We start from the raw sequence: 27,647 nt of genomic DNA, 5'->3' as shown, positions 1-27,647 counted from the left end.
CTGCCTCTTTCCTTATTCATGTAACTTAAAATGTGTTCATCTTATTGGTTCCAGGATCCTCAGTAGGAAATCAATTGAGAACCAACCTACAGAATCCTATGTCAAAATGGAACCTTGGAGCCCAGTGGCAGAGGCAGCAAGTCACCTCAGTCCAGGTGGATCATCAGATGGAAGCACCATGTACAGTGTCACACTGAGCGGAATGTCTCAGGGACTCGCATCACCCGACCTCATCACAAATAATTTCAGTTGCTGTCACAAGAGATATGAGGACTGTCCAAGTGGGTTGCTGGGAGGCGATTCCATGGAGTGTGATTACAGTCTCAGCTCCATTCCCAAGCGTCTGTGCCTTGTGTGTGGTGACATTGCCTCTGGTTACCATTATGGAGTGGCATCCTGCGAAGCATGCAAAGCCTTCTTCAAACGCACTATTCAAGGTCCAGCAATCTTTCCCTGGTTTCATTTTCCCTCATTGGTGTTGTTTGCATGAATGATGTTGGTGATGGGGATTGGAACACATTGCACTTAGGACAACCAATGTAATCTCCAAGCACTCCCAGATAGGACTGATCAGTTACAGAGATCTCCCTCTAAACCGTTGAGGGATGAGACAACACATCTTCCACAAAATGTGCACTGAACAAAAAGCTTTACTCTGTATCTATCCCTCATACTGTACCTGTCCTGGGAGTGTTTGATGGGGACAGTGCAGAGGGAGCTTTACTCTGTATCTAACCCTGTTTTTTTTTTTTTATTTTTTTTTTTTTGGGAGTGTTTGATGGGGACAGTGTAGGGGGAGCTTCACTCGGTATCTAACCCCGTGCTGTGCCTGTCCTGGGAGTGTTTGATGGGGGACAGTGTAGAGGGAGCTTTACTCTGTATCTAACCCCGTGCTGTGCCTGTCCTGGGAGTGTTTGATGGGGGACAGTGTAGAGGGAGCTTCACTCTGTATCTAACCCCGTTTTTTTTTTTTCCCCTGTTTTTTTTTTTTTTTAGCCATGAACTTGTTGAATGATGGTGCAGACTCGAGGGGCCTCCTCCTGCTCCTAATTCGTAAGCTTGTATCTAACCCGTTTTTTTTTTTTTACAAGGTGACCTTTATACCCCAGGCCCCTTTTATATTTTCCACATCGAGGGGGCCTTTATCCCTCAGGCCCCCTTTATGTACATATTTACAGTTTTAAAATAACTTTATTAAAACAGATAAATAAACAAAAAACTCAAATTAAAATGCCATTCTCGGCGTCGACGATGCACTCCAGTCCCTGCGGTGCCCACCGGTCGCGGAAGGCCTCAAGCGTACCGGCTGACACCGCATGCTCCTTTTCCAGGGACACCCGGGCGCGAACGTAACCGCGGAAGAGGGGCAGGCAATCGGGGAGGACGGACCCCCCGACGGCCCGCAACCTGGACCTGTGAATTGCCACCTTGGCCAGGCCCAGGAGCAGACCGACGAGGAGATCCTCCTCCCGGCCCGAGCCCCTCCGCACCGGGTGCCCAAAGATCAGGAGCGTGGGACTGAAGTGCAGCCAGAATTTGAGGAGCAGCCCCTTCAGATACTCAAATAGGGGCTGCAACCTCGCACACTCCATATAAATGTGGAACACGGACTCGTCCAGGCCGCAGAAAGTACAGCTGGCCTGGGAGTCCGTGAACCTATTTAAAAGCCTATTGCACGGGACTGCTCTGTGCAGCACCCTCCACCCCAGGTCCCCGATGTAAAGGGGGAAGACTCCCGCGTAGAGAGACCTCCATCGGGGTTTCCCCTCGCCGCCAGATGGCAACGCGGACCGCCAGGGCGTGTCCGGCCGGCTGACGAGGGCGAGAAAGTGGAGAGTGTGCAGGAGCAGCCCGTACAGGAAACCCCTCCGCGCCGATTGGAATGGCACGGAGGGCATTTCCGAGAGGCGGCTCGGGTTGTGCGGGACCGGCTCCCGAGGAGGGTTTCGGGGCCTGGGTCCGATGAGCAGTTCCGGCCGAGCGGGGGTCGGCTCGGCCGGGATCGATCCGCACTCCCGAGCCCCCTCGCCACCCGCACTGAGGGGCGTCCCGGGGGTTTCGGCTACTCCTCCGCCCGCCGGACCGTCCCCGGAGTCGGCCGCCCGGACAGCCGAGGCGCTCTCCTCCGCCGGCGGGGGAGCGCCCTGACTGGAGGCGACCATGTTCCAGATTCGGAAAAGATCCCGGTAAAAGACAGGCAACTCCCTCAGAGAGGCGCGGCTAACGGACTCCACCGGGAGCTGCGTGTCGTCTTGAAGGCAGTGACACTGGCGGAAAAAATACGTCGCCAGCGCACACCATCTGGGAGGACGCTCGACGTACAGGTATCTCTGCAGGGTCCGAAGGCGGAGAGTCGCAGCCTGGGTGCGGACGCACACCAGCGACTGACCGCCCTCCTCGATCGGGAGACTCAGGACCGCGGCAGAGACCCAGTGTTTCCTCTTGCCCCAGAAGAAATCGACGAGTTTCTTCTGGATCTTGGTGGCAAATACAGGGGGCGGGGCCAAAGTGACCAACCGGTACCACAGCATGGAGGCCACCAGTTGGTTTATGACCAACGCTCGGCCCCTGTAGGAAAGCACTCGGAGCAGTCCTGTCCAGCGCCCCAGCCGAGCGGTGACTTTCGCCTCCAACTCCTGCCAGTTTGCCGGCCAGGCTTCCTCAGCGGGGCTAAGGTGGACTCCCAGATAGAGGAGGTGCGTGGTGCTCCACGCAAAAGGTGTCATCTCCTCCGGCAGGGAGTCCACCCGCCACTGACCAACCAGGAGTCCGGAACATTTCTCCCAATTGATCCTCGCGGAGGACGCGGCAGTAAAAGTCTGCTGGCAGTCGCGCATCCTCCGCAAGTCAACGGGATCTGTGATTGCGAGGAGCACGTCGTCGGCGTAAGCCGAGAGGACGACCCGCATGGCCGGCTCGCGCAGAGCCAATCCCGTCAACCTCCTGCGAAGCAGGCACAGGAAGGGCTCCACGCAGATGGTATACAATTGGCCGGACATGGGGCACCCCTGACGCACTCCTCTCCCAAATCGAAGGGGCGCCGTCAAGGACCCATTAACTTTGACTAGACACTCTGCGGCGGCGTATAAAAGTCGGACCCGGGCCACGAAATGCGGCCCGAGTCCGAAAGCGCGCAGAGTCCCGAAAAGGTAATCGTGATCCACCCTGTCGAACGCCTTCTCCTGATCGAGGGAGAGAAAGGCGACCGACTGACCAGTCCTCTGGGAAAGATGGATCAGGTCCCGGACCAGGTGGATGTTGTCCTGGATGGACCGGCCCGGGACCGTGTAGGACTGGTCGGGGTGGATCATGTGGGCCAGCACGGAGCCCAGGCGGGTAGACATAGCCCGGGCAAAGATCTTATAATCCGTGCTGAGGAGGGAGACCGGACGCCAGTTTTTAAGCAGGCGGAGATCGCCCCTCTTCGGCAGTAGGACGATGACCGCCCTGCGCCACGAGAGGGGCATCTCCCCGGTCGCCAGGCTTTCCCCCAGGACCCGCGCGTAATCGTCCCCCAGGACGTCCCAGAACGCCCTGAGGAACTCCACGGTCAACCCATCCAGCCCTGGGGATTTGCCCCTCGAGAGCTGGTGGAGGGCGCCAGTCAGCTCCGCCAACGTGAGCGGAGCCTCCAATCCTTCGGCGCCCTCCGGGCTGACCTGCGGCAGGTCCTCCCACAAAACTCTGCGCGCATCCTCGCTGGACGGATCCGGAGAGAACAACGCACTGCAATAAGTCCGGACCAGGAGGCCCATTCCCTCCGGATCCGTGATGGAGGATCCGTCGTCGGCCAGCAGCTCGACGAGCTGCTTACGGACCCCCCGCCATTTTTCCAGCGAGTAGAAGAAGGGTGAGGCGCGGTCCAAATCTTCCAGGATCTGGATCCGCGACCTCACGTACGCGCCTCGGGACCCTATGAGCTGCAGGTTCCTCAGCGCGCCCTTCTTCTCTTTGTACGCCTGCCACAGGGCCGGGTCCGCGACGGCATGACCGAGGCGGGATTCCAAGTCGAGCACCTCCCTCTCAAGGCGCCCGATCTCGGCTTCCCGCCTCTTGGTCGACCCCTTCGCGTACTCCTGACAGAAGACGCGGATGTGAGTCTTGCCCACATCCCACCATAGCCTCAAGGAGGGGAAGCCCCCCTGCTTCCTTCTCCAGTCGGCCCAGAATCGACAGAACGAGTCCCGAAATCGCACGTCCTCCAGCAGCCGGTTGTTAAAGTGCCAGTACGCGGACCCCGCCCGCGTGCGGAGCGGAGTAAACTCCGCCCACACCAGGCGGTGGTCCGAGCACGGCACCAGCCGCATGGAGGCCGCCGAAACGCGGGAGACGTACGCCTGCGAAATGTAGAGGCGGTCGATTCGCGACCCCCCTCCTCCAGACCTCCACGTGAAGGCGCTGGAGTCGGGATGGAGATTCCGCCAGACGTCCACCAAGTTAAGGGAGCTGATCAGTCCCCTCAACTTCTCCACCGACGCTTGGCCGCGCTGGGGACCGGAGCGATCCCCCACCTCGAGGGTGCAGTTAAAATCCCCCCCGAGGATGATGCACTCGCCGCTATCGATGGAGCTCAAGAGAGCGGACACTTCTTCAAAGAAGCGCGCTTGCAACGCGCCGGGCCTGGGCGCGTACACGTTCACAAAGTGGAGCGGCACGCTACCCAGGCGAACGGCGAGGTGGAGCAAGCGGCCCGGCACTAGCTCCTTGACCCCCAAGATCTCCGGCTGAAAAGTCGGGGCCAACAAGATAGCCACCCCACTAGAAATAGGGGTGAGGTGACTCATGTAGACCCCACCCTGCCACTCCAGGAGCCAGGTGGCTTCGTCTCCCGGAACGGTGTGGGTTTCCTGCAGAAAGCTCACCGCGTATCTCCCTTCCCTGAGGACTGAGAGATTGTGAAATCTGCGGTGAGCCCCTCTGCTGCCGTTGATGTTGAGGCTGGCTATGGTTATCTTCATGTCAAAGGTACTTAAAACCCGTCACCAACACCTCACTGTGAGGAAGGAGTGGAAGTGCACCTGGCCCTCCACTCCCCCAGCAACCCATTGAGGAACACATTAAAACGGCGCCTCTCAACCAGTTTCACGTCCGCGCGCTTGCCCGCTATCTTAAGGGCGGCACGGACGGACTGGATGATCAGCGCCAGATTCGACCAACGGTCGAGGGCCAGCTGAACTTTATTGCGGCAACCCCTGCAAGCCGCGAGGAAATCCCGGAGTTCCGCCGTGGGGATGAGAGGAGATTCGGTGGGAGGCACGAGGGACTCCACCACCTCACTGGCGATGGAATCAAGATCATCCTCCGTGCCCCGCACCGAATCCCCATCCTCCTCCGGGTCGTCACCGCCAGCGGCCGACACATCCACCACACACTGTGGGGCGGACGTCCCGGCCGCGCCAGCTGGTCCCGCCTCCGTCACGATCCCACCCCCAAGATCGATGTCGGAGGAGTCCTCTCTGGGTTCTATTGTGAAACTGGAGCCTGTCGGCACCAGCGGTTCAGGACCCCCCTCCACCTCCATCCCCAGGCCAATGAGTGGTCCAGGGGAGACAGAAGTTCCGGACTCCAGGAAACCAGCCGGAGCCGAGACTGGAGGCGGCGAGAGGAGGCCATCTCCCGCTCCGCCAGCACCCACAGGCCCAGCAGATGGGGCAGCATTCTCAGTTATAACTGGGTCGGGTGTCTCCTGGTTGGTGGTGGACTCCGGCTGGGAGGCCCGACCCTCTGGGGCCTCGCCCTCCCCTTCATTCAGGGCACCCGACCCAGTAGCAGTGGCGGAATGGACGGTTTCCCCAGGCTCCCCCACCACAAGCAGGGCCCCACTTACTCCTTCAGGAGGGGCCTCACGTACCGGGGCCATCCCCTCCCCTCCATCCTGAGGAATAGGGAGCACCTGCCCGGACTTTGCAGCCTTGGTGGTGGCGGTAGGGGGCACCTGAGGACCAGAAACAGGAGGCAGCTCCCCTCCAACAGATGGGCCCTGCACCTCAGGGCCCTGTGTTATTTCTGTGGAGGGGTGCCTTCTCCTCTTTTTCGCACTTGGGCGCGGAGACTCAGAGACCTCCATGTCATCAGAGGCCTCCGCCTCCGCACCCTTTTTTCCTTTTTTAGTCACCCTGGGCCTGAGCCCAGCCCTGGGACAGGTGGATTCCATGGGAATGGGCTTTGGGCTGAGCTCAGGCTCGGGTTGAGTCAAAGTGTCCAGGGGACGCGCCTCACGATGTTTCTTTTTTCCCCGCGTCTTCCTTCCGCTCGGACGGACGCTCCCCTCCCCGCCAGAGGCTGTGAAAACCACAGCCTCCGGAACCGACTGAGCGGTGTCTGTTGGATGTGCGGGGGGAGTGGGAGGAGGTGCTGTGGAACCACTCTGGGCCGCCGAGGTGGAGCTGGCGGCCGGGAGGTTGGGGCAGTTCTTCCGAACATGCCCCACCCCCTTGCAGACGTGGCACCGCGCCCCGTCCGAGGTCCAAAAGACACGGTAGGCCGTCCCCTGGAACTCCACATTAAATTGGCCCTCCGTGTCCTCCTCCCGCGCCAGCTGCATAAATAACTGGCGGCGGAAGGAGTAGACATGTTGGAGGCTGTGCTCCCGAAGACCAAGCCGGACTGGGGTGATCCCCGACCTCACCTCCCCCAGATGGTGCAGGTGGGGGAGGAGGAGCTCACTGGGAATGAAGGGTGGGACGTTGGACAACATTATCCGATGCGCAGTGGCCCCCAGAGGGTCCACTGGCAGGAAGGTCCCCCCCACAGTGAGCCCTTTACTCAGGGCCAGGGACACCGCCCGCTCGGTCTTCAAAAAGAACACAGCCTTCCCATACATCTTTGAGGCCGCAACAATGGCCGAGGGGCCAACAACCACGGCCATTGCCTTAACGCAGGCCTCAATAGACATGTTGGGGTGGGGATAGCTCTTCACCCCATGGCTGCATGTCAATAATTTAAAGGGTGACGGGGCCACGTGGGCAGCCACAGAAGCTGCAGCTGCGTAGGTAGTAGAGGGCCCCGCCACCGGTGATGAAGGGCTTGCCATGGGTCCAAGAGCTAAACCCACCCCAAATTGTGGACTTGCACACTAAATAACAGATTCACAGAAAAATTTGAAAAGACAAACAAACAAACAACAGGTTAGTGGAGAGGCTGAGGTAAGAGAGGAGAGGCAAAGGCAGGCTGGAAGGGATGATTTGCTTTCTGGAGGTGGTGCTCACAGTACACTTAAAACAAACAGTCTTTGAAGTTGGTCTTCCGGTCTTCTGGTTGGGGGAGTCGTCTTCACCTGGGTCAGCTGAAGCCGCCCAGGCACTATCTATCCCCTTCCGTCTGTTTAGCTGGGCAGCTTCAGCTGACCCAGGCTTGGCAATTGGGGTGGGGAGGGAGCTTTCCTGTGTGCTTGTGCAGCAGCACAGATTCCTGTTGAATTGGCAGCCCCACCCCTTGTTGTTCCAGCCACTTGTTCCTCCCCCAACAGTCCAAAGTAAATTACTGGTGTTCAGCACCCACCTCCAGACAAAGCCTTGTTTCCAACAAAAAAAGAATGTCACTTTCTTCTCTTTTAAAGGTGATTGTTGTTGGAGTTTTCCTCTGCTTGTTTGTAGAAGCTCTCCCTTGCTCAGTGTAGCTCCTCTCTCCACCTCTGCAACCTCCAACTGCCACCAGCACTCTCAGCTGCACCTCGTTGATGCACTCAGGCTCCCAAATCAGTGGGCAGCCAATCCCAGTGCTGTACCTGTCCTGGGGAGTGTTTGATGGGGACAGTGCAGAGGGAGCTTTACTCTGTGTCTAACCCTGTTTTTTTTTTTTTTTTTTTTTTTGTAGAGGGAGCTTTACTCTGTATCTAACCCCCGTTTTTTTTTTTTTTTTTCTTTTTTTTTTTTTTTTACAAGGTGACCTTTATACCCCAGGCCCCTTTTATATTTTCCACATCGAGGGGGCCTTTATTCCTCAGGCCCCCTTTATACATTTTTTATGTCGAGGGGGCCTTTATTCCTCAGGCCCCCTTTATATACACACTTATATTTTTAAAATAACTTTATTAAAACAGATAAATAAACAAAAAACTCAAATTAAAATGCCATTCTCGGCGTCGACGATGCACTCCAGTCCCTGCGGTGCCCACCGGTCGCGGAAGGCCTCAAGCGTACCGGCGGACACCGCATGCTCCTTTTCCAGGGACACCCGGGCGCGAACGTAACCGCGGAAGAGGGGCAGGCAATCGGGGAGGACGGACCCCCCAACGGCCCGCAACCTGGACCTGTGAATTGCCACCTTGGCCAGGCCCAGGAGCAGACCGATGAGGAGATCCTCCTCCCGGCCCAAGCCCCTCCGCACCGGGTGCCCAAAGATCAGGAGCGTGGGACTGAAGTGCAGCCAGAATTTGAGGAGCAGCCCCTTCAGATACTCAAATAGGGGCTGCAACCTCGCACACTCCGTATAAACGTGGAACACGGACTCGTCCAGGCCGCAGAAAGTACAGGTGGCCTGGGAGTCCGTGAACCTACTTAAAAGCCTATTGCACGGGACTGCTCTGTGCAGCACCCTCCACCCCAGGTCCCCGATGTAAAGGGGGAAGACTCCCGCGTAGAGAGACCTCCATCGGGGTTTCCCCTCGCCACCAGATGGCAACGCGGACCGCCAGGGCGTGTCCGGCCGGCTGACGAGGGCGAGGAAGTGGAGAGTGTGCAGGAGCAGCCCGTACAGGAAACCCCTCCGCGCCGATTGGAATGGCACGGAGGGCATTTCCGAGAGGCGGCTCGGGTTGTGCGGGACCGGCTCCCGAGGAGGGTTTCGGGGCCTGGGTCCGATGAGCAGTTCCGGCCGAGCGGGGGTCAGCTCGGCCGGGATCGCTCCGCACTCCCGAGCCCCCTCGCCACCCGCAGTGAGGGGCGTCCCGGGGGTTTCGGCTACTCCTCCGCCCGCCGGACCATCCCCGGAGTCGGCCGCCCGGACAGCCGAGGCGCTCTCCTCCGCCGGCGGGGGAGCGCCCTGACTGGAGGCGACCATGTTCCAGACTCGGAAAAGATCCCGGTAAAAGACAGGCAACTCCCTCAGAGAGGCGCGGCTAACGGACTCCACCGGGAGCTGCGTGTCGTCTTGAAGGCAGTGACACTGGCGGAAAAAATACGTCGCCAGCGCACACCATCTGGGAGGACGCTCGACGTACAGGTATCTCTGCAGGGTCCGAAGGCGGAGAGTCGCAGCCTGGGTGCGGACGCACACCAGCGACTGACCGCCCTCCTCGATCGGGAGACTCAGGACCGCGGCAGAGACCCAGTGTTTCCTCTTGCCCCAGAAGAAATCGACGAGTTTCTTCTGGATCTTGGTGGCAAATACAGGGGGCGGGGCCAAAGTGACCAACCGGTACCACAGCATGGAGGCCACCAGTTGGTTTATGACCAACGCTCGGCCCCTGTAGGAAAGCACTCGGAGCAGTCCTGTCCAGCGCCCCAGCCGAGCGGTGACTTTCGCCTCCAACTCCTGCCAGTTTGCCGGCCAGGCTTCCTCAGCGGGGCTAAGGTGGACTCCCAAATAGAGGAGGTGCGTGGTGCTCCACGCAAAAGGTGTCATCTCCTCCGGCAGGGAGTCCACCCGCCACTGACCAACCAGGAGTCCGGAACATTTCTCCCAATTGATCCTCGCGGAGGACGCGGCAGAAAAGGTCTGCTGGCAGTCGCGCATCCTCCGCAAGTCAACGGGATCTGTGATTGCGAGGAGCACGTCGTCGGCGTAAGCCGAGAGGACGACCCGCATGGCCGGCTCGCGCAGAGCCAATCCCGTCAACCTCCTGCGAAGCAGGCACAGGAAGGGCTCCACGCAGATGGTATACAATTGGCCGGACATGGGGCACCCCTGACGCACTCCTCTCCCAAAGCGAAGGGGCGCCGTCAAGGACCCGTTAACTTTGACTAGACACTCTGCGGCAGCGTATAAAAGTCGGACCCGGGCCACGAAATGCGGCCCGAGTCCGAAAGCGCGCAGAGTCCCGAAAAGGTAATCGTGATCCACCCTGTCGAACGCCTTCTCCTGATCGAGGGAGAGAAAGGCGACCGACTGACCAGTCCTCTGGGAAAGATGGATCAGGTCCCGGACCAGGTGGATGTTGTCCTGGATGGACCGGCCCGGGACCGTGTAGGACTGGTCGGGGTGGATCATGTGGGCCAGCACGGAGCCCAGGCGGGTAGACATAGCCCGGGCAAAGATCTTATAATCCGTGCTGAGGAGGGAGACCGGACGCCAGTTTTTAAGCAGGCGGAGATCGCCCCTCTTCGGCAGCAGGACGATGACCGCCCTGCGCCACGAGAGGGGCATCTCCCCGGTCGCCAGGCTTTCCCCCAGGACCCGCGCGTAATCGTCCCCCAGGACGTCCCAGAACGCCCTGAGGAACTCCACGGTCAACCCATCCAGCCCTGGGGATTTGCCCCTCGAGAGCTGGTGGAGGGCGCCAGTCAGCTCCGCCAACGTGAGCGGAGCCTCCAATCCTTCGGCGCCCTCCGGGCTGACCTGCGGCAGGTCCTCCCACAAAACTCTGCGCGCATCCTCGCTGGACGGATCCGGAGAGAACAACGCACTGTAATACGTCCGGACCAGGAGGCCCATTCCCTCCGGATCCGTGATGAAGGATCCGTCGTCGGCCAGCAGCTCGACGAGCTGCTTACGGACCCCCCGCCATTTTTCCAGCGAGTAGAAGAAGGGTGAGGCGCGGTCCAAATCTTCCAGGATCTGGATCCGCGACCTCACGTACGCGCCTCGGGACCCTATGAGCTGCAGGTTCCTCAGCGCGCCCTTCTTCTCTTTGTACGCCTGCCACAGGGCCGGGTCCGCGACGGCATGACCGAGGCGGGATTCCAAGTCGAGCACCTCCCTCTCAAGGCGCCCGACCTCGGCTTCCCGCCTCTTGGTCGACCCCTTCGCGTACTCCTGACAGAAGACGCGGATGTGAGTCTTGCCCACATCCCACCATAGCCTCAAGGAGGGGAAGCCCCCCTGCTTCCTTCTCCAGTCGGCCCAGAATCGACAGAACGAGTCCCGAAATCGCACGTCCTCCAGCAGCCGGTTGTTAAAGTGCCAGTACGCGGACCCCGCCCGCGTGCGGAGCGGAGTGAACTCCGCCCACACCAGGCGGTGGTCCGAGCACGGCACCAGCCGCATGGAGGCCGCCGAAACGCGGGAGACGTACGCCTGCGAAATGTAGAGGCGGTCGATTCGCGACCCCCCTCCTCCAGACCTCCACGTGAAGGCGCTGGAGTCGGGATGGAGATTCCGCCAGACGTCCACCAAGTTAAGGGAGCTGATCAGTCCCCTCAACTTCTCCACCGACGCTTGGCCGCGCTGGGGACCGGAGCGATCCCCCACCTCGAGGGTGCAGTTAAAATCCCCCCCGAGGATGATGCACTCGCCGCTATCGATGGAGCTCAAGAGAGCGGACACTTCTTCAAAGAAGCGCGCTTGCAAAGCGCCGGGCCTGGGCGCGTACACGTTCACAAAGTGGAGCGGCACGCTACCCAGGCGAACGGCGAGGTGGAGCAAGCGGCCCGGCACTAGCTCCTTGACCCCCAAGATCTCCGGCTGAAAAGTCGGGGCCAACAAGATCGCCACCCCACTAGAAATAGGGGTGAGGTGACTCATGTAGACCCCACCCTGCCACTCCAGGAGCCAGGTGGCTTCGTCTCCCGGAACGGTGTGGGTTTCCTGCAGAAAGCTCACCGCGTATCTCCCTTCCCTAAGGACTGAGAGATTGTGAAATCTGCGGTGAGCCCCTCTGCTGCCGTTGATGTTGAGGCTGGCTATGGTTATCTTCATGTCAAAGGTACTTAAAACCCGTCACCAACAGCTCACTGTGAGGAGGGAGTGGAAGTGCACCTGGCCCTCCACTCCCCCAGCAACCCATTGAGGAACACATTAAAACGGCGCCTCTCAACCAGTTTCACGTCCGCGCGCTTGCCCGCTATCTTAAGGGCGGCACGGACGGACTGGATGATCAGCGCCAGATTCGACCAACGGTCGAGGGCCAGCTGAACTTTATTGCGGCAACCTCTGCAAGCCGCGAGGAAATCCCGGAGTTCCGCCGTGGGGATGAGAGGAGATTCGGTGGGAGGCACGAGGGACTCCACCACCTCACTGGCGATGGAATCAAGATCATCCTCCGTGCCCCGCACCGAATCCCCATCCTCCTCCGGGTCGTCACCGCCAGCGGCCAACACATCCACCACACACTGTGGGGCGGACGTCCCGGCCGCGCCAGCTGGTCCCGCCTCCGTCACGATCCCACCCCCAGGATCGATGGCGGAGGAGTCCTCTCTGGGTTCTATTGTGAAACTGGAGCCTGTAGGCACCAGCGGTTCAGGACCCCCCTCCACCTCCATCCCCAGGCCAATGACTGGTCCAGGGGAGACAGAAGATCCGGACTCCGGGAAACCAGCCGGAGCCGAGACCGGAGGCGGCGAGAGGAGGCCATCTCCCGCTCCGCCAGCACCCACAGGCCCAGCAGATGGGGCAGCATTCTCAGTTATAACTGGGTCGGGTGTCTCCTGGTTGGTGGTGGACTCCGGCTGGGAGGCCCGACCCTCTGGGGCCTCGCCCTCCCCTTCATTCAGGACACCCGACCCAGTAGCAGTGGCGGAATGGGCGGTTTCCCCAGGCTCCCCCACCACAAGCAGGGCCCCACTTACTCCTTCAGGAGGGGCCTCACGTACCGGGGCCATCCCCTCCCCTCCATCCTGAGGAATAGGGAGCACCTGCCCGGACTTTGCAGCCTTGGTGGTGGCGGTAGGGGGCACCTGAGGACCAGAAACAGGAGGCAGCTCCCCTCCAACAGATGGGCCCTGCACCTCAGGGCCCTGTGTTATTTCTGTGGAGGGGTGCCTTCTCCTCTTTTTCGCACTTGGGCGCGGAGACTCAGAGACCTCCATGTCATCAGAGGCCTCCGCCTCCGCACCCTTTTTTCCTTTTTTAGTCACCCTGGGCCTGAGCCCAGCCCTGGGACAGGTGGATTCCATGGGAATGGGCTTTGGGCTGAGCTCAGGCTCGGGTTGAGTCAAAGTGTCCAGGGGACGCGCCTCACGATGTTTCTTTTTTCCCCGCGTCTTCCTTCCGCTCGGACGGACGCTCCCCTCCCCGCCAGAGGCTGTGAAAACCACAGCCTCCGGAACCGACTGAGCGGTGTCTGTTGGATGTGCGGGGGGAGTGGGAGGAGGTGCTGTGGAACCACTCTGGGCCGCCGAGGTGGAGCTGGCGGCCGGGAGGTTGGGGCAGTTCTTACGAACATGCCCCACCCCCTTGCAGACGTGGCACCGCGCCCCATCCGAGGTCCAAAAGACGCGGTAGGCCGTCCCCTGGAACTCCACATTAAATTGGCCCTCCGTGTCCTCCTCCCGCGCCAGCTGCATAAATAACTGGCGGCGGAAGGAGTAGACATGTTGGAGGCTGTGCTCCCGAAGACCAAGCCGGACTGGGGTGATCCCCGACCTCACCTCCCCCAGATGGTGCAGGTGGGGGAGGAGGAGCTCACTGGGAATGAAGGGTGGGACGTTGGACAACATTATCCGATGCGCAGTGGCCCCCAGAGGGTCCACTGGCAGGAAGGTCCCCCCCACAGTGAGCCCTTTACTCAGGGCCAGGGACACCGCCCGCTCGGTCTTCAAAAAGAACACAGCCTTCCCATACATCTTTGAGGCCGCAACAATGGCCGAGGGGCCGACAACCACGGCCATTGCCTTAACGCAGGCCTCAATAGACATGTTGGGGTGGGGATAGCTCTTCACCCCATGGCTGCATGTCAATAATTTAAAGGGTGACGGGGCCACGTGGGCAGCCACAGAAGCTGCAGCTGCGTAGGTATGAGAAGGCCCCGCCACCGGTGATGATGGGCTTGCCATGGCTCAAGAGCCAAACCCACCCCCAAATTGCAGGTAAGCAAACAAACAAACAAAGAAACCAACTAGGAGGTTTGGGGAGAGGCTGAGGGTACACAGGAAATGGGAAAGACAGGCTGCAAGCGATGACTTTGCTTTTTTTTTCCCCTTAAGGGGTGGTACTCAGAGCACTGTAAATACTTCTGGTCTTCCGGTCTTCTGGTTGTGGGAGGGGTCTTCACCTGGGTCAGCCGAAAGCTGCCCAGGCTCTCGTTCGATCCTGATGTCTCTATTAGCCAGGCAGCTTCAGCTGACTCAGGCTGGGCAAATGGGGTGGGGAGGGAGCTTCCCTGCAACTTTAATGCAACTGCACAGCTCCCTACAGAATTGTATAGCCCCCACCCCTTGTTCTTCTGGCCTCTTTCACCTCCCACAACAGTCCAAATGAAATGAAAGCTTGGTACTCGACACCCACCTCGAAATACAGCCTTTTTCAAAGTCTTTCCTCCTCTGCAGCAAAAGTTGTTGAAAAGTTTTTGCAGTTCTTGCAGTTCCCTCCTCAGCACTCCTTCTCCAGCAGCACCTCCAGCAACTGACTGCAGCACTGTCAGCTGCACCTCGTTGATGCACTCAGCACTCAGTATTCCCAATCACAAAGGAGCCAATCCCAGTGCTGTACCTGTCCTGGGAGTGTTTGATGGGGACAGTGTAGAGGGAGCTTTACTCTGTATCTAACCCCGTGCTGTACCTGTCCTGGGAGTGTTTGAAACTGACTCTTGGGGCAGAATCTTATGCACTTATAAAACATTCGGGAGTCGGGACCTTTTGCAGGTCCCGACCCCACCTGGGTCAGTGGCGCGTCATCAGGGGAGATCTTCCAGGAGGTGGCCAATGAGCTGGCTGCCTCTGCATTCGCTGTATAATTAAGAACAGCCTGTGGGTCAGGGGGTGGGGGCGTCATCGAGTCATAGAGAGATACAGCACTGAAACAGGCCCTTCAGCCCACCGAGTCTGTGCTGACCATCACCCACCCATTTATACTAACCCTATATTAATCCCATTTGCCCCACCATTCTCCTACCACCTACCTACACTAGGAGCAATTTACAATGGCCAATTTACCTATCAACCTGCAAGTCTTTGGCAGTGGGAGGAAACCAGAGCACCTGGCGGAAACCAACGCGGTCACAGGGAGAACTTGCAAACTCTGCACAGGCAGTACCCAGAACCGAACCCAGGTTGCTGGAGCTGTGAGACTGCGGTGCTAACCATTGCACCACCCTGGGGTCAATGGGAGGGCCCACAGAAATGTTGGCCGGTAACCCCACCGTGAGCGCTGCTGAAGGAGTGGGAGATTTATGGCTGTCACAAAATGAAGGTGCTCACGAAAGGCTCCAAACGCAGTTTACAAAATCAAGGGCCAGAACTGTGAGGGAATACCACCACAGAATGCCTGTGGCCATGTTTGAATCTCTTTAAGCCTTACGGAGCGTTAAAGTCACTATTTCAATCTGCCTCCAAAGGCTGTTTGAATTTCTGCTGAGAGGGCACCTCTCATGTGGTGCCAGGAAAATTCCAATACTGTCAGAAAATGGCCCTTGATTGAGGTCTGAGCTATGTTGATTGCCTGCCGGTCTCCATGGAGCGGGTTGCCGATTCCAGTGGCAGCTCACACCTGGAAACCTGCCCAGAAGCAGGACCACGTCGGGGAGTCCAAATGTGGTTTTATGCAACTTTCCCATCCATTCCCCCGTCTTCAGACCCTCCCACCTGGGAGGCTGGGAGGATTCCACCCTTCCAATATGGAATGTCGGCTTTCTTCAGGGCTTAATCCTTTCAGTTTGATGAGAATAAATGTATTTGAAATGATATTGTTCTAACACCATCACTAAATGGCTCATAAACCTCTTAATGCAAGAACATAAGAAATAGGAGGAGTAGCCCATTCAGCCCATCGAGCCTGCTCTGCCATTCAATAAGATCATGACTGAACTTTTACATCAACTACACTTACCTGCTTGATCCCTTAAGGTCTAAAAATCTATCAATCTCAGTCTTGAATATATTCAATGACTGAGCATCCAAAACTGTCTAGGGTAGAGAATTCCAAAGATTCTGAGTGAAGAAATTACTCCTCATTCTCAGTCCTAAGTGAGACTATGCCCCTGTGTTCTTAACTCTCCAGCCAGGGGAAACAGTCTCTCAGCATCTACCCTGTCAAACCATCTACGAATTTTACACATTCTTTCATTCTTCTGAACTCCAGAGAGTTATAAGCCCATTCTGCTCAATCTCTCCTCATATGACAGTCCTCTCATCCCAGGTATCACTCTAGTGGACCTTCACTGCAACCCCTCCAAGACATGTATATCATTCCTTGGGTAAGGAAACCAAAACTGTTCCTAATACTCTGGGTGTGGTCTCACCAAAGCCTTATATAATTGCAAGAAGACTTCATTAGCCTAATACTCCAATCCCTTTGCAATAAAGGCTAACTCCCATTTGCCTTCCGAATTGCTTGCCGTACCCACATATTAATTTTCTGTGATTCATGTTCAAGCACCCCCAAATTCTTCTGCATACCAACATTTACTGATCTCTCATCTTTTAAAAAATGTTCTGCTTTTCCATTCTTTCTATCAAAGTGGATAATTTCACAGCTCCCTACATTATACTCCATCTGCCATCTTCTTTCTCAGTCACATAACTAGTCCATATCCCTTTGAAGACTCATTAAATAGAGGCCCCATCTGCCCTCTCAGGTGCATGTAAAAGATCCCATGGCATTATTTCGAAGAAGCGTAGGGAAGTTCACTCGGTCAATATTTGTCCTTCAGTCAACATAACAAAAACAGATCAGCTGGTCATTAACACATTGCTGTTCGTGGGAGCTTGCTGTACACAAATTGACTAACATTGCAACAGTGACTACACTTCAAAAGTACTTCATTGGCTGTTAGGCTTTGAGACATCTAGTGGTTGTGAAAGGCGCTATATAAATGCAAGATGTTCTTTCTTTGCATCCTCCTCACAGCTTCCTTTCCCACCTCGCTTTGTATCATCAGTAAACTTGGATGCATTACATTCAGTCCGTTCATCTAATTCCCTGATATAGATTGTAAATAGCTGAGGTCCAAGCACTGATCCTTGTGCTAATCCACTAGTTACAGCCTGCCATCCCAAAATGACCCGTTTATTCCAACTTTCTGTTTTCTCTCTGTTAACCAATCCTTAATCCACTAACCTTCTAATATTTCACCAATGCAATCCACATGAGCCAATGCTGGGAGTGCTAACAATCGGAGTCACTAATCAGCACATTGAGTGTGCAGACAGCAGCAGAACAACAGTTTCCTCAGCATCGTAGCTACAAAGCAAGCAACTCACCTCCCTCTAATTGTATTCAGTGCTGCTCAGTCTGAAAGAGTTGTGTCTCAGCTCACCTCAATCTTCGCCCGACACAAAGTGTGAGATTTAAAACCTGTTATTGATCAATGCATCACTGTTTGAAAGGGATAAAAGCTCCCTGATAGCATCCGTCTGAAAAGCTGTTGAGATAATCAATAATCTATTCAGAAGCATTGTGTAAATGTCCTGTTTCATATTGATTGGTATAGGAAGGGCGAGCCTGTTGAGGAAAGCTTTAAATCTCTTGTTCTTGAGTTCCCATTGATCTCTAGGCTAAGAGTCACCATTAAAGATTCCCTGTCATCAGGTCTGAGTGACAGCACAGTCCCTCCCAGCAAATGTAAATACCACAGGCAGGCTTTAAATTCAATAAGGACAGGCTGAGTCTTCATTTTATTCATTCTTGGGATGTGGGCGTCGCTGGCCAGGCCAGCATTTATTGCCTATCCCTAAGTGCCCTTGAGAAGGTGGTGGTGAGCTGCCTTCTTGAACCACTGCCGTCCATGTGAGGTTGGTCCAACCACAGTGCTGTTAGGAAGGGAGTTCCAGGATTTTGACCCAGTGACAGTGAAGGAACGGCGATATAGTTCCAAGTCAGGATGGTGTGTGACTTGGAGGGAGACTTGCAGGTGGTGGTGTTCCCACATGTCTGTTGCCCTTGTCCTTTTAGGTGGTAGAGGTCGCAGGTTTGGAAGGTCGAAGAAACCTTAGAATGTTAGGACTGTACATGTGATTCTTCACATCAACATCAGGGTGGCAGGCAGAGATTGGAGGAGTTGGAGTGAAGGACAGAGAATGGCAGGAAGGAAAAACCCCAGAAACAGCTGGCCAAGTACTGTGGCACTCTGCCTCCTAGTGGTTGAGTGTGGAGTTTCAGACAGCTGGGATGGAACACACTGCAGGGTCTTCTGGAGCAGTGACACAAATAAAATTACTTAATCAGAAACTAATCTAACACAATGTGGTGTGCAATAGATCAGTGTAAAACACTTCCATATTGTGCCCCATATGCATGCCCTGTTGTTGAGTGTCCCTAATACATTTTGTAATATTACTTGGTCCCTTGGTATGTGAACAATTGAAAGATTCATAAGACTGCAAGTAATATCCAAAGAAAACGTGGGTTTTTATTATAACCGAACTAGAACATAGAAACAGTTATTGCACGAGCACACCTAAACGCATCTCACTCTGTCAGGCTACACCCACAACTCCCTGGTCATGTGTGACAAAACATCCCTTCCTCTGGTGACCTTCACTTACAGCTTCTTAAGGTGGTCCCACAACATCCCCCTTTTTTCCAAAGATAAAACATATTTCCGATAAACAATGATGTTGCGGTTCGGACTAGCTATGTATAATTAAAACAAAATGCTGGACAAGTCAGTAAGTTTAATATTTTCTAAAATGTAGAGGAGGTTTGCTAAATCATCCTGATCTTGTTATCGTGACTTCTTCTCAGAGCTGAGCTCGTCTTGACAACTCCTCTGAGACTCTGGTGGCTCAGAGCTCTGGTTAGCATGTTCTTCCTCTGTGCTCGTAGCCTCTGTACGTTCATCTTCAGACTTTGTCTTTGAACATGTCCACGATGCCACAGGGTTGTCACATGTAGTGTTTTGGTACAGCTCTCTGAGTTGACTTTGGTTCTATCTGAGAATCACACCATTGGGTGTCTGGACCTCATACAGTCTGGACTAGTCACATATCCTAGCAACATCTGCAGGATACCAAGTTCCCAACTTACAATTGAGAACTCTGACCTTCTGTCCTACTCGCAATTGAGCTGATTCTGGTCCCACTTGCCTGTTACACGATACCTTCATCTTCCCTCATTTAGACAGAAGTATATCTTTTACCGTGGAAAACTTAGGGAGATGATGACTGGGCAGAGTAGTTCTTACCTGCTTTCCAAACATCAACTCTGCAGGCAGCGGTAAGCCCATGTCCGATGAAGTAGTTCAGAGGTGCAGCATTGTAACTTTGAGATCTTGTCCCATCTGCTTACACTTCAAAATGAATGATTTGATGGTGTGCACCCTGCATTCAGTCATCAGTGGGACTTTGGATAATGCGGCGATGATGTCACATGACGGACTCCCCACCTGGCACACATGTCTAGGAACGGTCTTCCTGCATATTGCAGCCCATTATCGGAGATAACTTCTTCCGGCACGCCAAATAGGCTGAAGAGAGCACTGACCGTATCAGCAACCACTGCACTTGACACATCGCATAGCTGCCTGATGATCGGAAACTTGGTTAAGTTATCTGTAACAAGGAGGAAATCATCACCCTGAATGTGAAATAAATCTGTGCCAATCCTCGCCTATGGATGTGAAGGTGCTTCATGTGGGATCAATGGTTCCTTCCATTGATTTGGCTAACAGCGTTGACCTGCCTCACAGGATTTCACCACCGTCTCAACATCACTGTTGATTCCTGGCCAGTAGACCGTCTCTCTGGCAAGGCGTCTGGTACACTTTATTCCTAAATGCCCTTGATGTAGTTGGGTTAGAATATCAGAATGCAGAGCTTCGGGTATCAGGACTTGTTTCCCTTTGAAAATCACCCCCTGTGATAAACCGAGCTCGTCTCAATACGGCCAGAAACAGAGTAGACGTTCAGTTACTTCCTGGATGGTGTCAGGCCATCCTTCCACAATCACCTTCCACAACAAAGATAGGATAGGGTTACGTGCTGGCTCATCTCTTAGTCGCTTGTATTCGTGGGGTCCAAAACTCATGAGGTCGATTTTTAGGACATTCTCAATCTCATTATCTACAATGTGGACATGCAAATCTAGTAAGACATCTGCATCTTTATTCGGGTTAGGCAACCTGCTCAGGGTGTCCGATGCGACCATTTTGCTGCCCGGTTTATATTAGATGTCACATCGTTGCCCTGGACCTTCAACAAAAGTCTCTGCAACCACAAAGGAGCACTCGTGAGCAGTTCACGCCATATGATTTCAAGTGGCTTGTGGTCAGTCTCCATGGTAAAATGTTTTTCAAACAAGTAGGCATAAAAGCTAGCAATACCAAAAACCAGAGCTAGGGTTTCATGTTCGATGTTAGAGTAATTGAATTGGCTTTGCGACAAACGCTTTGACACAAAAGCGATTGGCTTCCCATCCTGCCAATCTTCTGTGGATATATAATCCTGATCATGGCGAATGCCTCAGATTGTGAAATAACATTGACATGTTGATCCAGATTGACAATGTGAAATGCTTGCTCGCTGTTTGCATGAGTGTATTCTTCATCCATGTCCTGCTGACAATCTGTCTCTCTGATGTACCTGCTTGGGCTTGTGTTGTGTGTTGGTATATCTTTTGTTGTGTTTGCCATCCTGTCTTGCAGATGTCCTCTCTGCATGTGATCAGCCACCATTCCTGTGTGCAGTATCTGAGCTCAGTCTCTGCACTGCCCTGCCCAATGTCCTCTCATGCCACTAGCTTTGCACAGGTCCTGGTATGCCGGACAACTACGGATTGGGTGAGTCAGGCCACATCTGTCACAAGGCTTAGTAGATTTCTGAGTCTTGGTTACCATACCGATTGTCATAACCGCTTCCAACGCTTGTAACTGTTGCCACCCAGCCATGATTGCTTCAAATTTCCCTCCATCATTGAGTGCTGTATCTATAGTGGGCCCTTTCTTCTTTACTAGTAGCTCTTTTTGAAAGGTCTTTAGTGAGGTAAATACGTTTACTAGCTTTGTAACCTGTTCTGACAATTTGATATCTGTGAAGTCGCATTATTGAGCTTTGTCTCAGCATCTTGCAACAAACTGGTCAATGGACCCATCTTGCCTTTGCTGGTAGGTCATAAACTCAAGCCTATGTACACGGAAATTTACCTTCACCTTCATTTACTGCTCCAGGAATGCCCATAGCTTGCTCAGGTCCTTCTGATCCTCAGCTGATAATCCTGATGTATTGATCCAAGTCCCTCATTGCCCAGTGCAATCTTAATCTTGATAGCTTGTTTCTCTGGTTTGCTCACTTCTTGATTCAAGAAACAAAGTTTCATTTGCTGTTGAAACAGTTTAAATTCAGACGCTATGTCCGACACCTTCCAATCTATAATTGGATATCCGAAAGTCATTGTCTAAATAATCTTGCTTTTTTAAAAATATAAATATAGGATGTTTTATAGGTTTTCTTTTTCACAGGCACACTTCTTTTGTTCTTGTTTAAACAGATTAATTTTCTGCAGGCCTGCCCCTTTAAGAGTGAGACACAACAGCTGCTTTCTGTTTGCACAGCTCAATTTTTTAACTGTGAGACAGCGCTGTTCTCTGCAGCCAGTTTCACCTTGCAGTACCAGCAGCTGCCACAACCAGGCTTTCTCATTGCGCTGTGGACCTCCAGTGACACTGTTGAGTTCTTCCCTCTCTTTTTGGCTTAGGACCCGCCATGAAGCAAAACAAACTTGGGAAAATGAAAATAGTACTGGCTTCAGCTACTGCTTTTCAAATTTGTCGACCCACTGCCAGATTAGTTGAAAGCTCTGATCCCCTGGCAAATTGCCTGCTGTACTCACAGAGTTGCAACACCTCCCAGGGTCCTGTCTGTAGCCTAGCTCAGTGCACTGTTGTGGGGTCTCCTCCCAACTGCTCTCCAGGATCTTCAGCCCCTCCAGGTAAACAATCTGCTGTTCTTTGCTCTCTCGTAGTGGGTTCTTCAGAAAAAAAATCAAACATTGCCACAGTGGCGCAGTGGTTAGCACCGCAGCCTCACAGCTCCAGCAACCCGGGTTCAATTCTGTGTACTGCATGTGTGGAGTTTGCAAGTTCTCCCTGTGTCTGCGTGGGTTTTCTCTGGGTGCCCTGGTTTCCTCCCACAGCCAAAAGACTTGCAGGTTGGTAGGTAAATTGGCCATTATAAATTGCCCCTAGTATAGGTAGGTGGTAGGGAAATATAGGGACAGGTGGGGATGTGGTAGGAATATGGGATTAGTGTAGGATTAGTATAAATGGGTGGTTGATGGTCGGCACAGACTCAGTGGGCCGAAGGGCCTGTTTCAGTGCTGTATAACTAAACTAAATATAATATTTGGTTGTCTTTGGAAAATATAAATGCCACCATGTAATACTACTTGTTCCCTTGCAATGTGAATTATTGTAAGATTCACAGGACTGCAAGTAATAACCAAAGAACATGTGGGTTTTTATTACAACCTAACCAGAACATATATATAGTTACTGTATGAGCCACATCTAAACACATCTCACTCTGTTGAGCTACACTCACAGCTCCCTGGTCATGTGTGACATGTCATCACTTCCTCTGGTGGCCTTCAGTTTCAGCTTCTTAAGGTGGTCAGCTCTTAAGGTCATCCCATAACAAGAAGAAAAATTATCCATTATTGATGTGTGAGACTGTGTATGCCTACACAGTGACTATCAACAGGCTATTGAACTGTGAATGCAACACACCAAGCCCAATCCTGTTCTCACCAGATATCCACAAACATACTCTTTACAGCAAGAGTCTCAGGATAGCAATCAATAGCAAGATCCCAGGATGATTTCCCTCTCCCAAACCCAGTAGTTAGAGAGGCTTCTCTGCTGCCTGGCAAACTCACATAAACCTGCTTGGTGTGGCATTGTACCATTATTTACCAAATGGATCATATAAAGGGAGTTTTATGCTGCCTTACTGGCCAACAGCATCACTGTGCTCACAATATACTTTAGATCGGCAATCACTCAGAAAGGCAGTTGAGGAAATGCCACACTCATGTAGGATGCAAGGTTTGAGTTTCAAGATTGGAGTTTCTTGGAATTAAATATTTATCTCCTGGTCAGTGCTGCAAGCAACCAGGAAAATAATTACAGCGGCATTAAATAAATTGTTCTTTTCATTTACTTGGAAAAAGTGTGTTTAATGGGTTCGGTACAGAGGGAGCTTTACTTTGAATCTAACCTGTACTGTACCTGCCCTGGAACTGTTTGATGGGGATACTGGTAGCAAGAAATAGGAGAGTGTTTAAACGCAACACTAATACCCCTTACCTTGATGAGCACAAAACAATCCATTTCTTTACTCGGGAATTCCTTTCATCCTGAGTCCTATTTGCTGCTGTTTAAGGAAAGGAGAAATCTCAGCATTGGTCTCCCAGACACTGTATATCACAGTAATTTGACAATAAGGATTGAATTAATATTTAAACTCTGTGATTTTTCTTCAGAAATATTTAAATCAAAAAATTTATATTCTCTGTATTGCTCAGTTTGTTCACGATGAAATTTGCAAATTTGACAAGAAGATGCATATGAAAAGGATAGCAAGGATTTTAATTAATTACTTTTTATTTAATGACTTTGCTAATCTCTGTGCTTGACTCTGTAAGAAAGAGATATCAGGCAGAAGATACAGTCAATATTCATTAGTGTTTACAGAGTTTGAGTGCCGCGACATTTCATTAACGGCGCAGTCCCCGGGGAGTGAGAGGAGACTAATTGCTAAATGCAAGCACATATCTCAGAGAGCTCGTCTAATCCAAGCACTGCAGCTTTAATCAGGGCCACTGCCTCTTCCCCATGGTGTGACCAAGCATTGAATCATCTCATGTCCACTGTTGGCTACGGAACTGTACAGACCAGCAGGGAACATAGAAATAGCAGTTGGCTATTCGACAGCTGGAGCCTGCACTACATTTTGTTATCCATGGAAACTCTATCTTTCAATTCCCTGATGCCTCCCCAATACTTTAATACCCTTACTTCCCAAGTAGTTATCTCTCTCCCTTTTAAAGCCCTCAGTTGATTGGGACAGTACGATCCACATTCTCACAGTTATTTCCTAGATAGAGAGGATAGTGATCAATTCCTAGTGCTGTGCTGAGTGAAAAGCAATACAGAATATTATCTTTGGTGTCAGTACCAAGTGAGCTGCTGGGTGGAGGGAGGATCAGAGCCAGGGTTCATGCTGCTGATTTCTATCCAGTTATTCTTGGACTTGTGTGCGGATGAGGACAGGTCCAGGTTTGGCTGTGGTTAAGTAGACCCAGGCACTCGCTACCTCAGCTCACACAATGGCTGCAGGATGAAGTTTGGAGTGGGTATGAGCAGCAGACCTGCCAGACGCAGGGGACGGTGAAGAGGGGCGAAAGCTGATCAGACAGGTATTTCCTTTTTATGGTCAATCACACAGTCTGGGGCCTGGGGCTGGGGGCTGGGCCGGGCCTGGAGCCTGGGATGTAGGGCCTTTGCTGGAGGTGACCCTGAAGTTGGCCTTTAGATTTGGTGCATGATGTTCTCGGGCACAGTGTCACAGAAAGCTACAGCTGTTAGATTACAGCAGGATCAGGCCAACAAGGCCAACCCTTTGGTCTCCAATTCTGTAGTTTCATAGGCAGCCACCTACATTCAAGCCCCAGCTGTGAGTGAGACTGTGAGGGCTGGGAATCTGATCAAGTGATGCAGATTCTGACAAAGCTTTTTAAGAACTGATTTCAGTCTTTCAGTAAATGCAAACATGGAAATACACAGTAATTCATAAATTTTCCCAGTGCCAGAAAGAAAACTTTTATCTGCTGTGCACATGTACAGGAGCTGATACTGAGATACACATGGGCCATACACTTCCAGACAAGAGTGAATCATTCCTTTTTGCCCAGACTAAAAGATAGAGAGACAGAACCAGGTATTGCAGCGTCTGGAATGTAGTAAAATTTCTCAAGGTCTTTCACAGAAGGAATGAGGAAAATTGACACTGAACCAAAGGGAGGAGGATTAGCCAGAGGTTTGGCCTGGGGAGTAGGTTTTAAGGAATGATTTAAAGGAGGAGAGGGAGGTAAAGGAATTTAGCAATGGAATTCAAGAGTGGGACCGAGGAAACTGAAGGACCAAAGGTGGACAAAGGAAGGCTGGAGTCAAAGGAACAAGGCTTTTGGGGGCCAGAGATAAGAGTGAGGTCAAAATGATGAGACAGATAGAATGTGAGTCAAAGATATAACAGTGTTCACTCTTTGCGAGGGTCTGCATGAGGGTCAGGATGAAGATCGAGGTGAGGTTTGTACATTCTAACAGTGTCTTTTTCCCCACAGGTAACATTGACTATAGCTGTCCTGCAAGGAATGAGTGTGAAATAACCAAACGCAGGCGGAAATCCTGTCAATCCTGTCGCTTCATGAAATGTCTGAAAGTTGGAATGATGAAAGAAGGTAAATAGAACATTGTTATTCAGAAGACCTGCTGTGTGCTGTACATGTACAGGAACAGACACTGAGACACACACGGGTCATATAGTCCAATACACTTATCCAGTTTGTACTGTGGGTAAATGAAGGGTTAGGAGCAATGAGCAAATTGCTGAGGCACATCCGTGCTGTACGTAGTTAGCAATTGGGATGCAGTTGGACATGTGTTTTGCTATAAGCTGATTGCTGGTGGGTGAGAGGGCCCTGCGAGACAGGCAGCTAATTAAATTAGCATCCGCACAGAGTGAGGTGACCACCTCTCTTCCTGTAGGCACTGATCTCATTTGGGAAGAAACACGTAATTGAATTTGCATTTTCTCAATGTAACTTTCCAGCTCCCCTGTGCTCTCTCGCCCTCGGCCTAACTCACCACAGCCTGCCGACTGAATCCCAGCACCAGGCAGGGTTAAAGCAAACCAGTTCCCGCCCTTATAGAAGGCCTTCAAAAAAGAAGATCCCAGGTGTCTCCCTGCCCAGCTTCACGCATGACGATTAGTCCCTTTGGTGAAGTCGAAAGCGAGGTTGGTACCAACAGAGCCTGTTATCCCAGGCAAGAGTCACATCTTCAGGAAAAGAGGGGAGAACAAATTACAGACAAGGAGTTTTAGTGAATCTTTATTCCATGTGCATTTGGTGAATTATCTGTTTATTTTCCTCTGTCTCATGGCTTTCTCCAATCGCAAATCATCCAAAAACCTCCGAGGGATGAGAAGCTTGAAAAACTGAGCCATGTGCTATCACCTGCTTCTCTTTCTTCTGGGTCATCTAGATCGACAGCAACAATGATAATCTTACATTCAGGTGGTTAAGCCAATTAATTGTGTCAGGAGTAGTGGACTGTATCACTATGAAGTTCCCTTCCTATTTGTAAATCAGGAATTGAGTCAGTGTCAGGAACAGCAGTGGTTAGAAACAGAGTAAAGCTCCCTCTACACTGTCCCCATCAAACACTCCCAGGACAGGTACAGCACAGGGGTGGCTACTCTCTGATTGGGAATCCTGAGTGCTGAGTGCCTCAACGAGGTGCTGCAGTCAGTTGCTGAGGAGAGCTGAGGAGAGAACTGCAAAAACTTTTGAACAACTTTTGTTGCAGAGGAGGAAAAGACTTTGGAATAAGGCTGTATTTCGAGGTGGGCGTCGAGCACCAGATTTATATTTATTTGGACTGTTGGGAGAGGTTGGAGAGGCCGGAAGAACAAGGAGTGGGGGCTGTACAATTCTGCAGGGAGCCGTGCAGTTGTACTAAATATACAAGGAAGCTCCCTCCCCACCCCAATTGCCCAGCCTGGGTCAGCTGAAGCTGCCTGGCTACGAAGAAAGCAGAAGACAGACAGTGTCTGGGCAGCTTTCAGCTGACCCAGGTGAAGACACCTCTCCCCAACCAGAAGAAAAGAAGAGCTTGTGAAGGACTGTTTGATTGAACTGTTATTTGTCATATCACCTCAAGTCATCGCTCCTAGCCTCCCTTTTCCTCTTCAGTATCCCTCTGCCTCTCTCCTAACTTATTATATATTTATTTACTAAGTTTCTTGTTTTATTTTAAATCTGTAGGCCTACAATTGGGGTGGGGTTTAGCTCATGACCCATGGTGAGTCCATCTGTGCCAGCGGCGGGGCCCTCTAACACCTCTGCGACTGCCCATGTGGCGCCATCACCAGTCAAGCTGATCACCTCTAGCCATGGGGTGAAGAGCTATGCCCACCCCAACATATCTATCGAGGCTTGCATAAAGGCGATGGCTGAAGTTGTCGGCCCTTCGGCCATTGTTGCAGCCTTGAAGATGTACGGGAAGGCTGAACTGTTCCTGAAGACCGAGCAGGCGGTGTCCCTGGCCCTGAGTAAGGGGCTCACTGTGGGGGGGACATTCCTGCCGGTGGACCCTCTGGGGGCCACTGCGCAGCGGATAATGTTGTCTAACGTCCCGCCCTTCATTCCCAGTGAGATCCTCCTCCCCCATCTGGGGGAGGTGAGGTTGGGGATCACCCCAGTCCCGCTCGGTCTTCGGGAAAACAGCCTCCGGCATGCGTATTCCTTCCGCCGCCAGCTATTTATACAGCTGATGCGAGAGGAGGTCTCAGAGGGACAATTTAATGTTGAGTTCTAGGGGACGGCCTATCGCGTCTTCTGGACCTTGGACGGGGCGCGGTGCCATGTCTGCAACATGTTCATAAGAACTGTCCCAACCT

The 27,647-nt window shown here is 52.9% G+C and overlaps 1 protein-coding gene across 5 annotated transcripts in view; it reads left to right on the top strand.

Moving 5' to 3' along the window:
- Positions 1 to 304: 304 nt before the first annotated feature.
- Positions 305 to 27,647, top strand: part of LOC137353194 (estrogen-related receptor gamma-like) — a 78,074-nt gene continuing 50,731 nt past the window's right edge. For 4 of the 5 annotated variants that reach the window (XM_068019243.1, XM_068019246.1, XM_068019244.1 and 1 more), the window contains exons 1-2: positions 305 to 437; positions 25,309 to 25,425. In XM_068019243.1, the coding sequence (XP_067875344.1) occupies positions 305 to 437; positions 25,309 to 25,425 (250 nt within the window). Of the gene's footprint in view, positions 438 to 3,137; positions 3,156 to 17,186; positions 17,197 to 20,194; positions 20,200 to 25,308; positions 25,426 to 27,647 lie in introns of all 5 variants that reach the window. The other variant, XM_068019241.1, reaches the window with a different exon arrangement.

Source organism: Heterodontus francisci, chromosome 40 (genome assembly GCF_036365525.1).
Source record: "Heterodontus francisci isolate sHetFra1 chromosome 40, sHetFra1.hap1, whole genome shotgun sequence".
Lineage (NCBI taxonomy): Eukaryota > Metazoa > Chordata > Chondrichthyes > Heterodontiformes > Heterodontidae > Heterodontus > Heterodontus francisci.
Note: the sequence above shows the minus strand (reverse complement) of the source record. Positions and strands in the feature narration are given on the sequence as shown.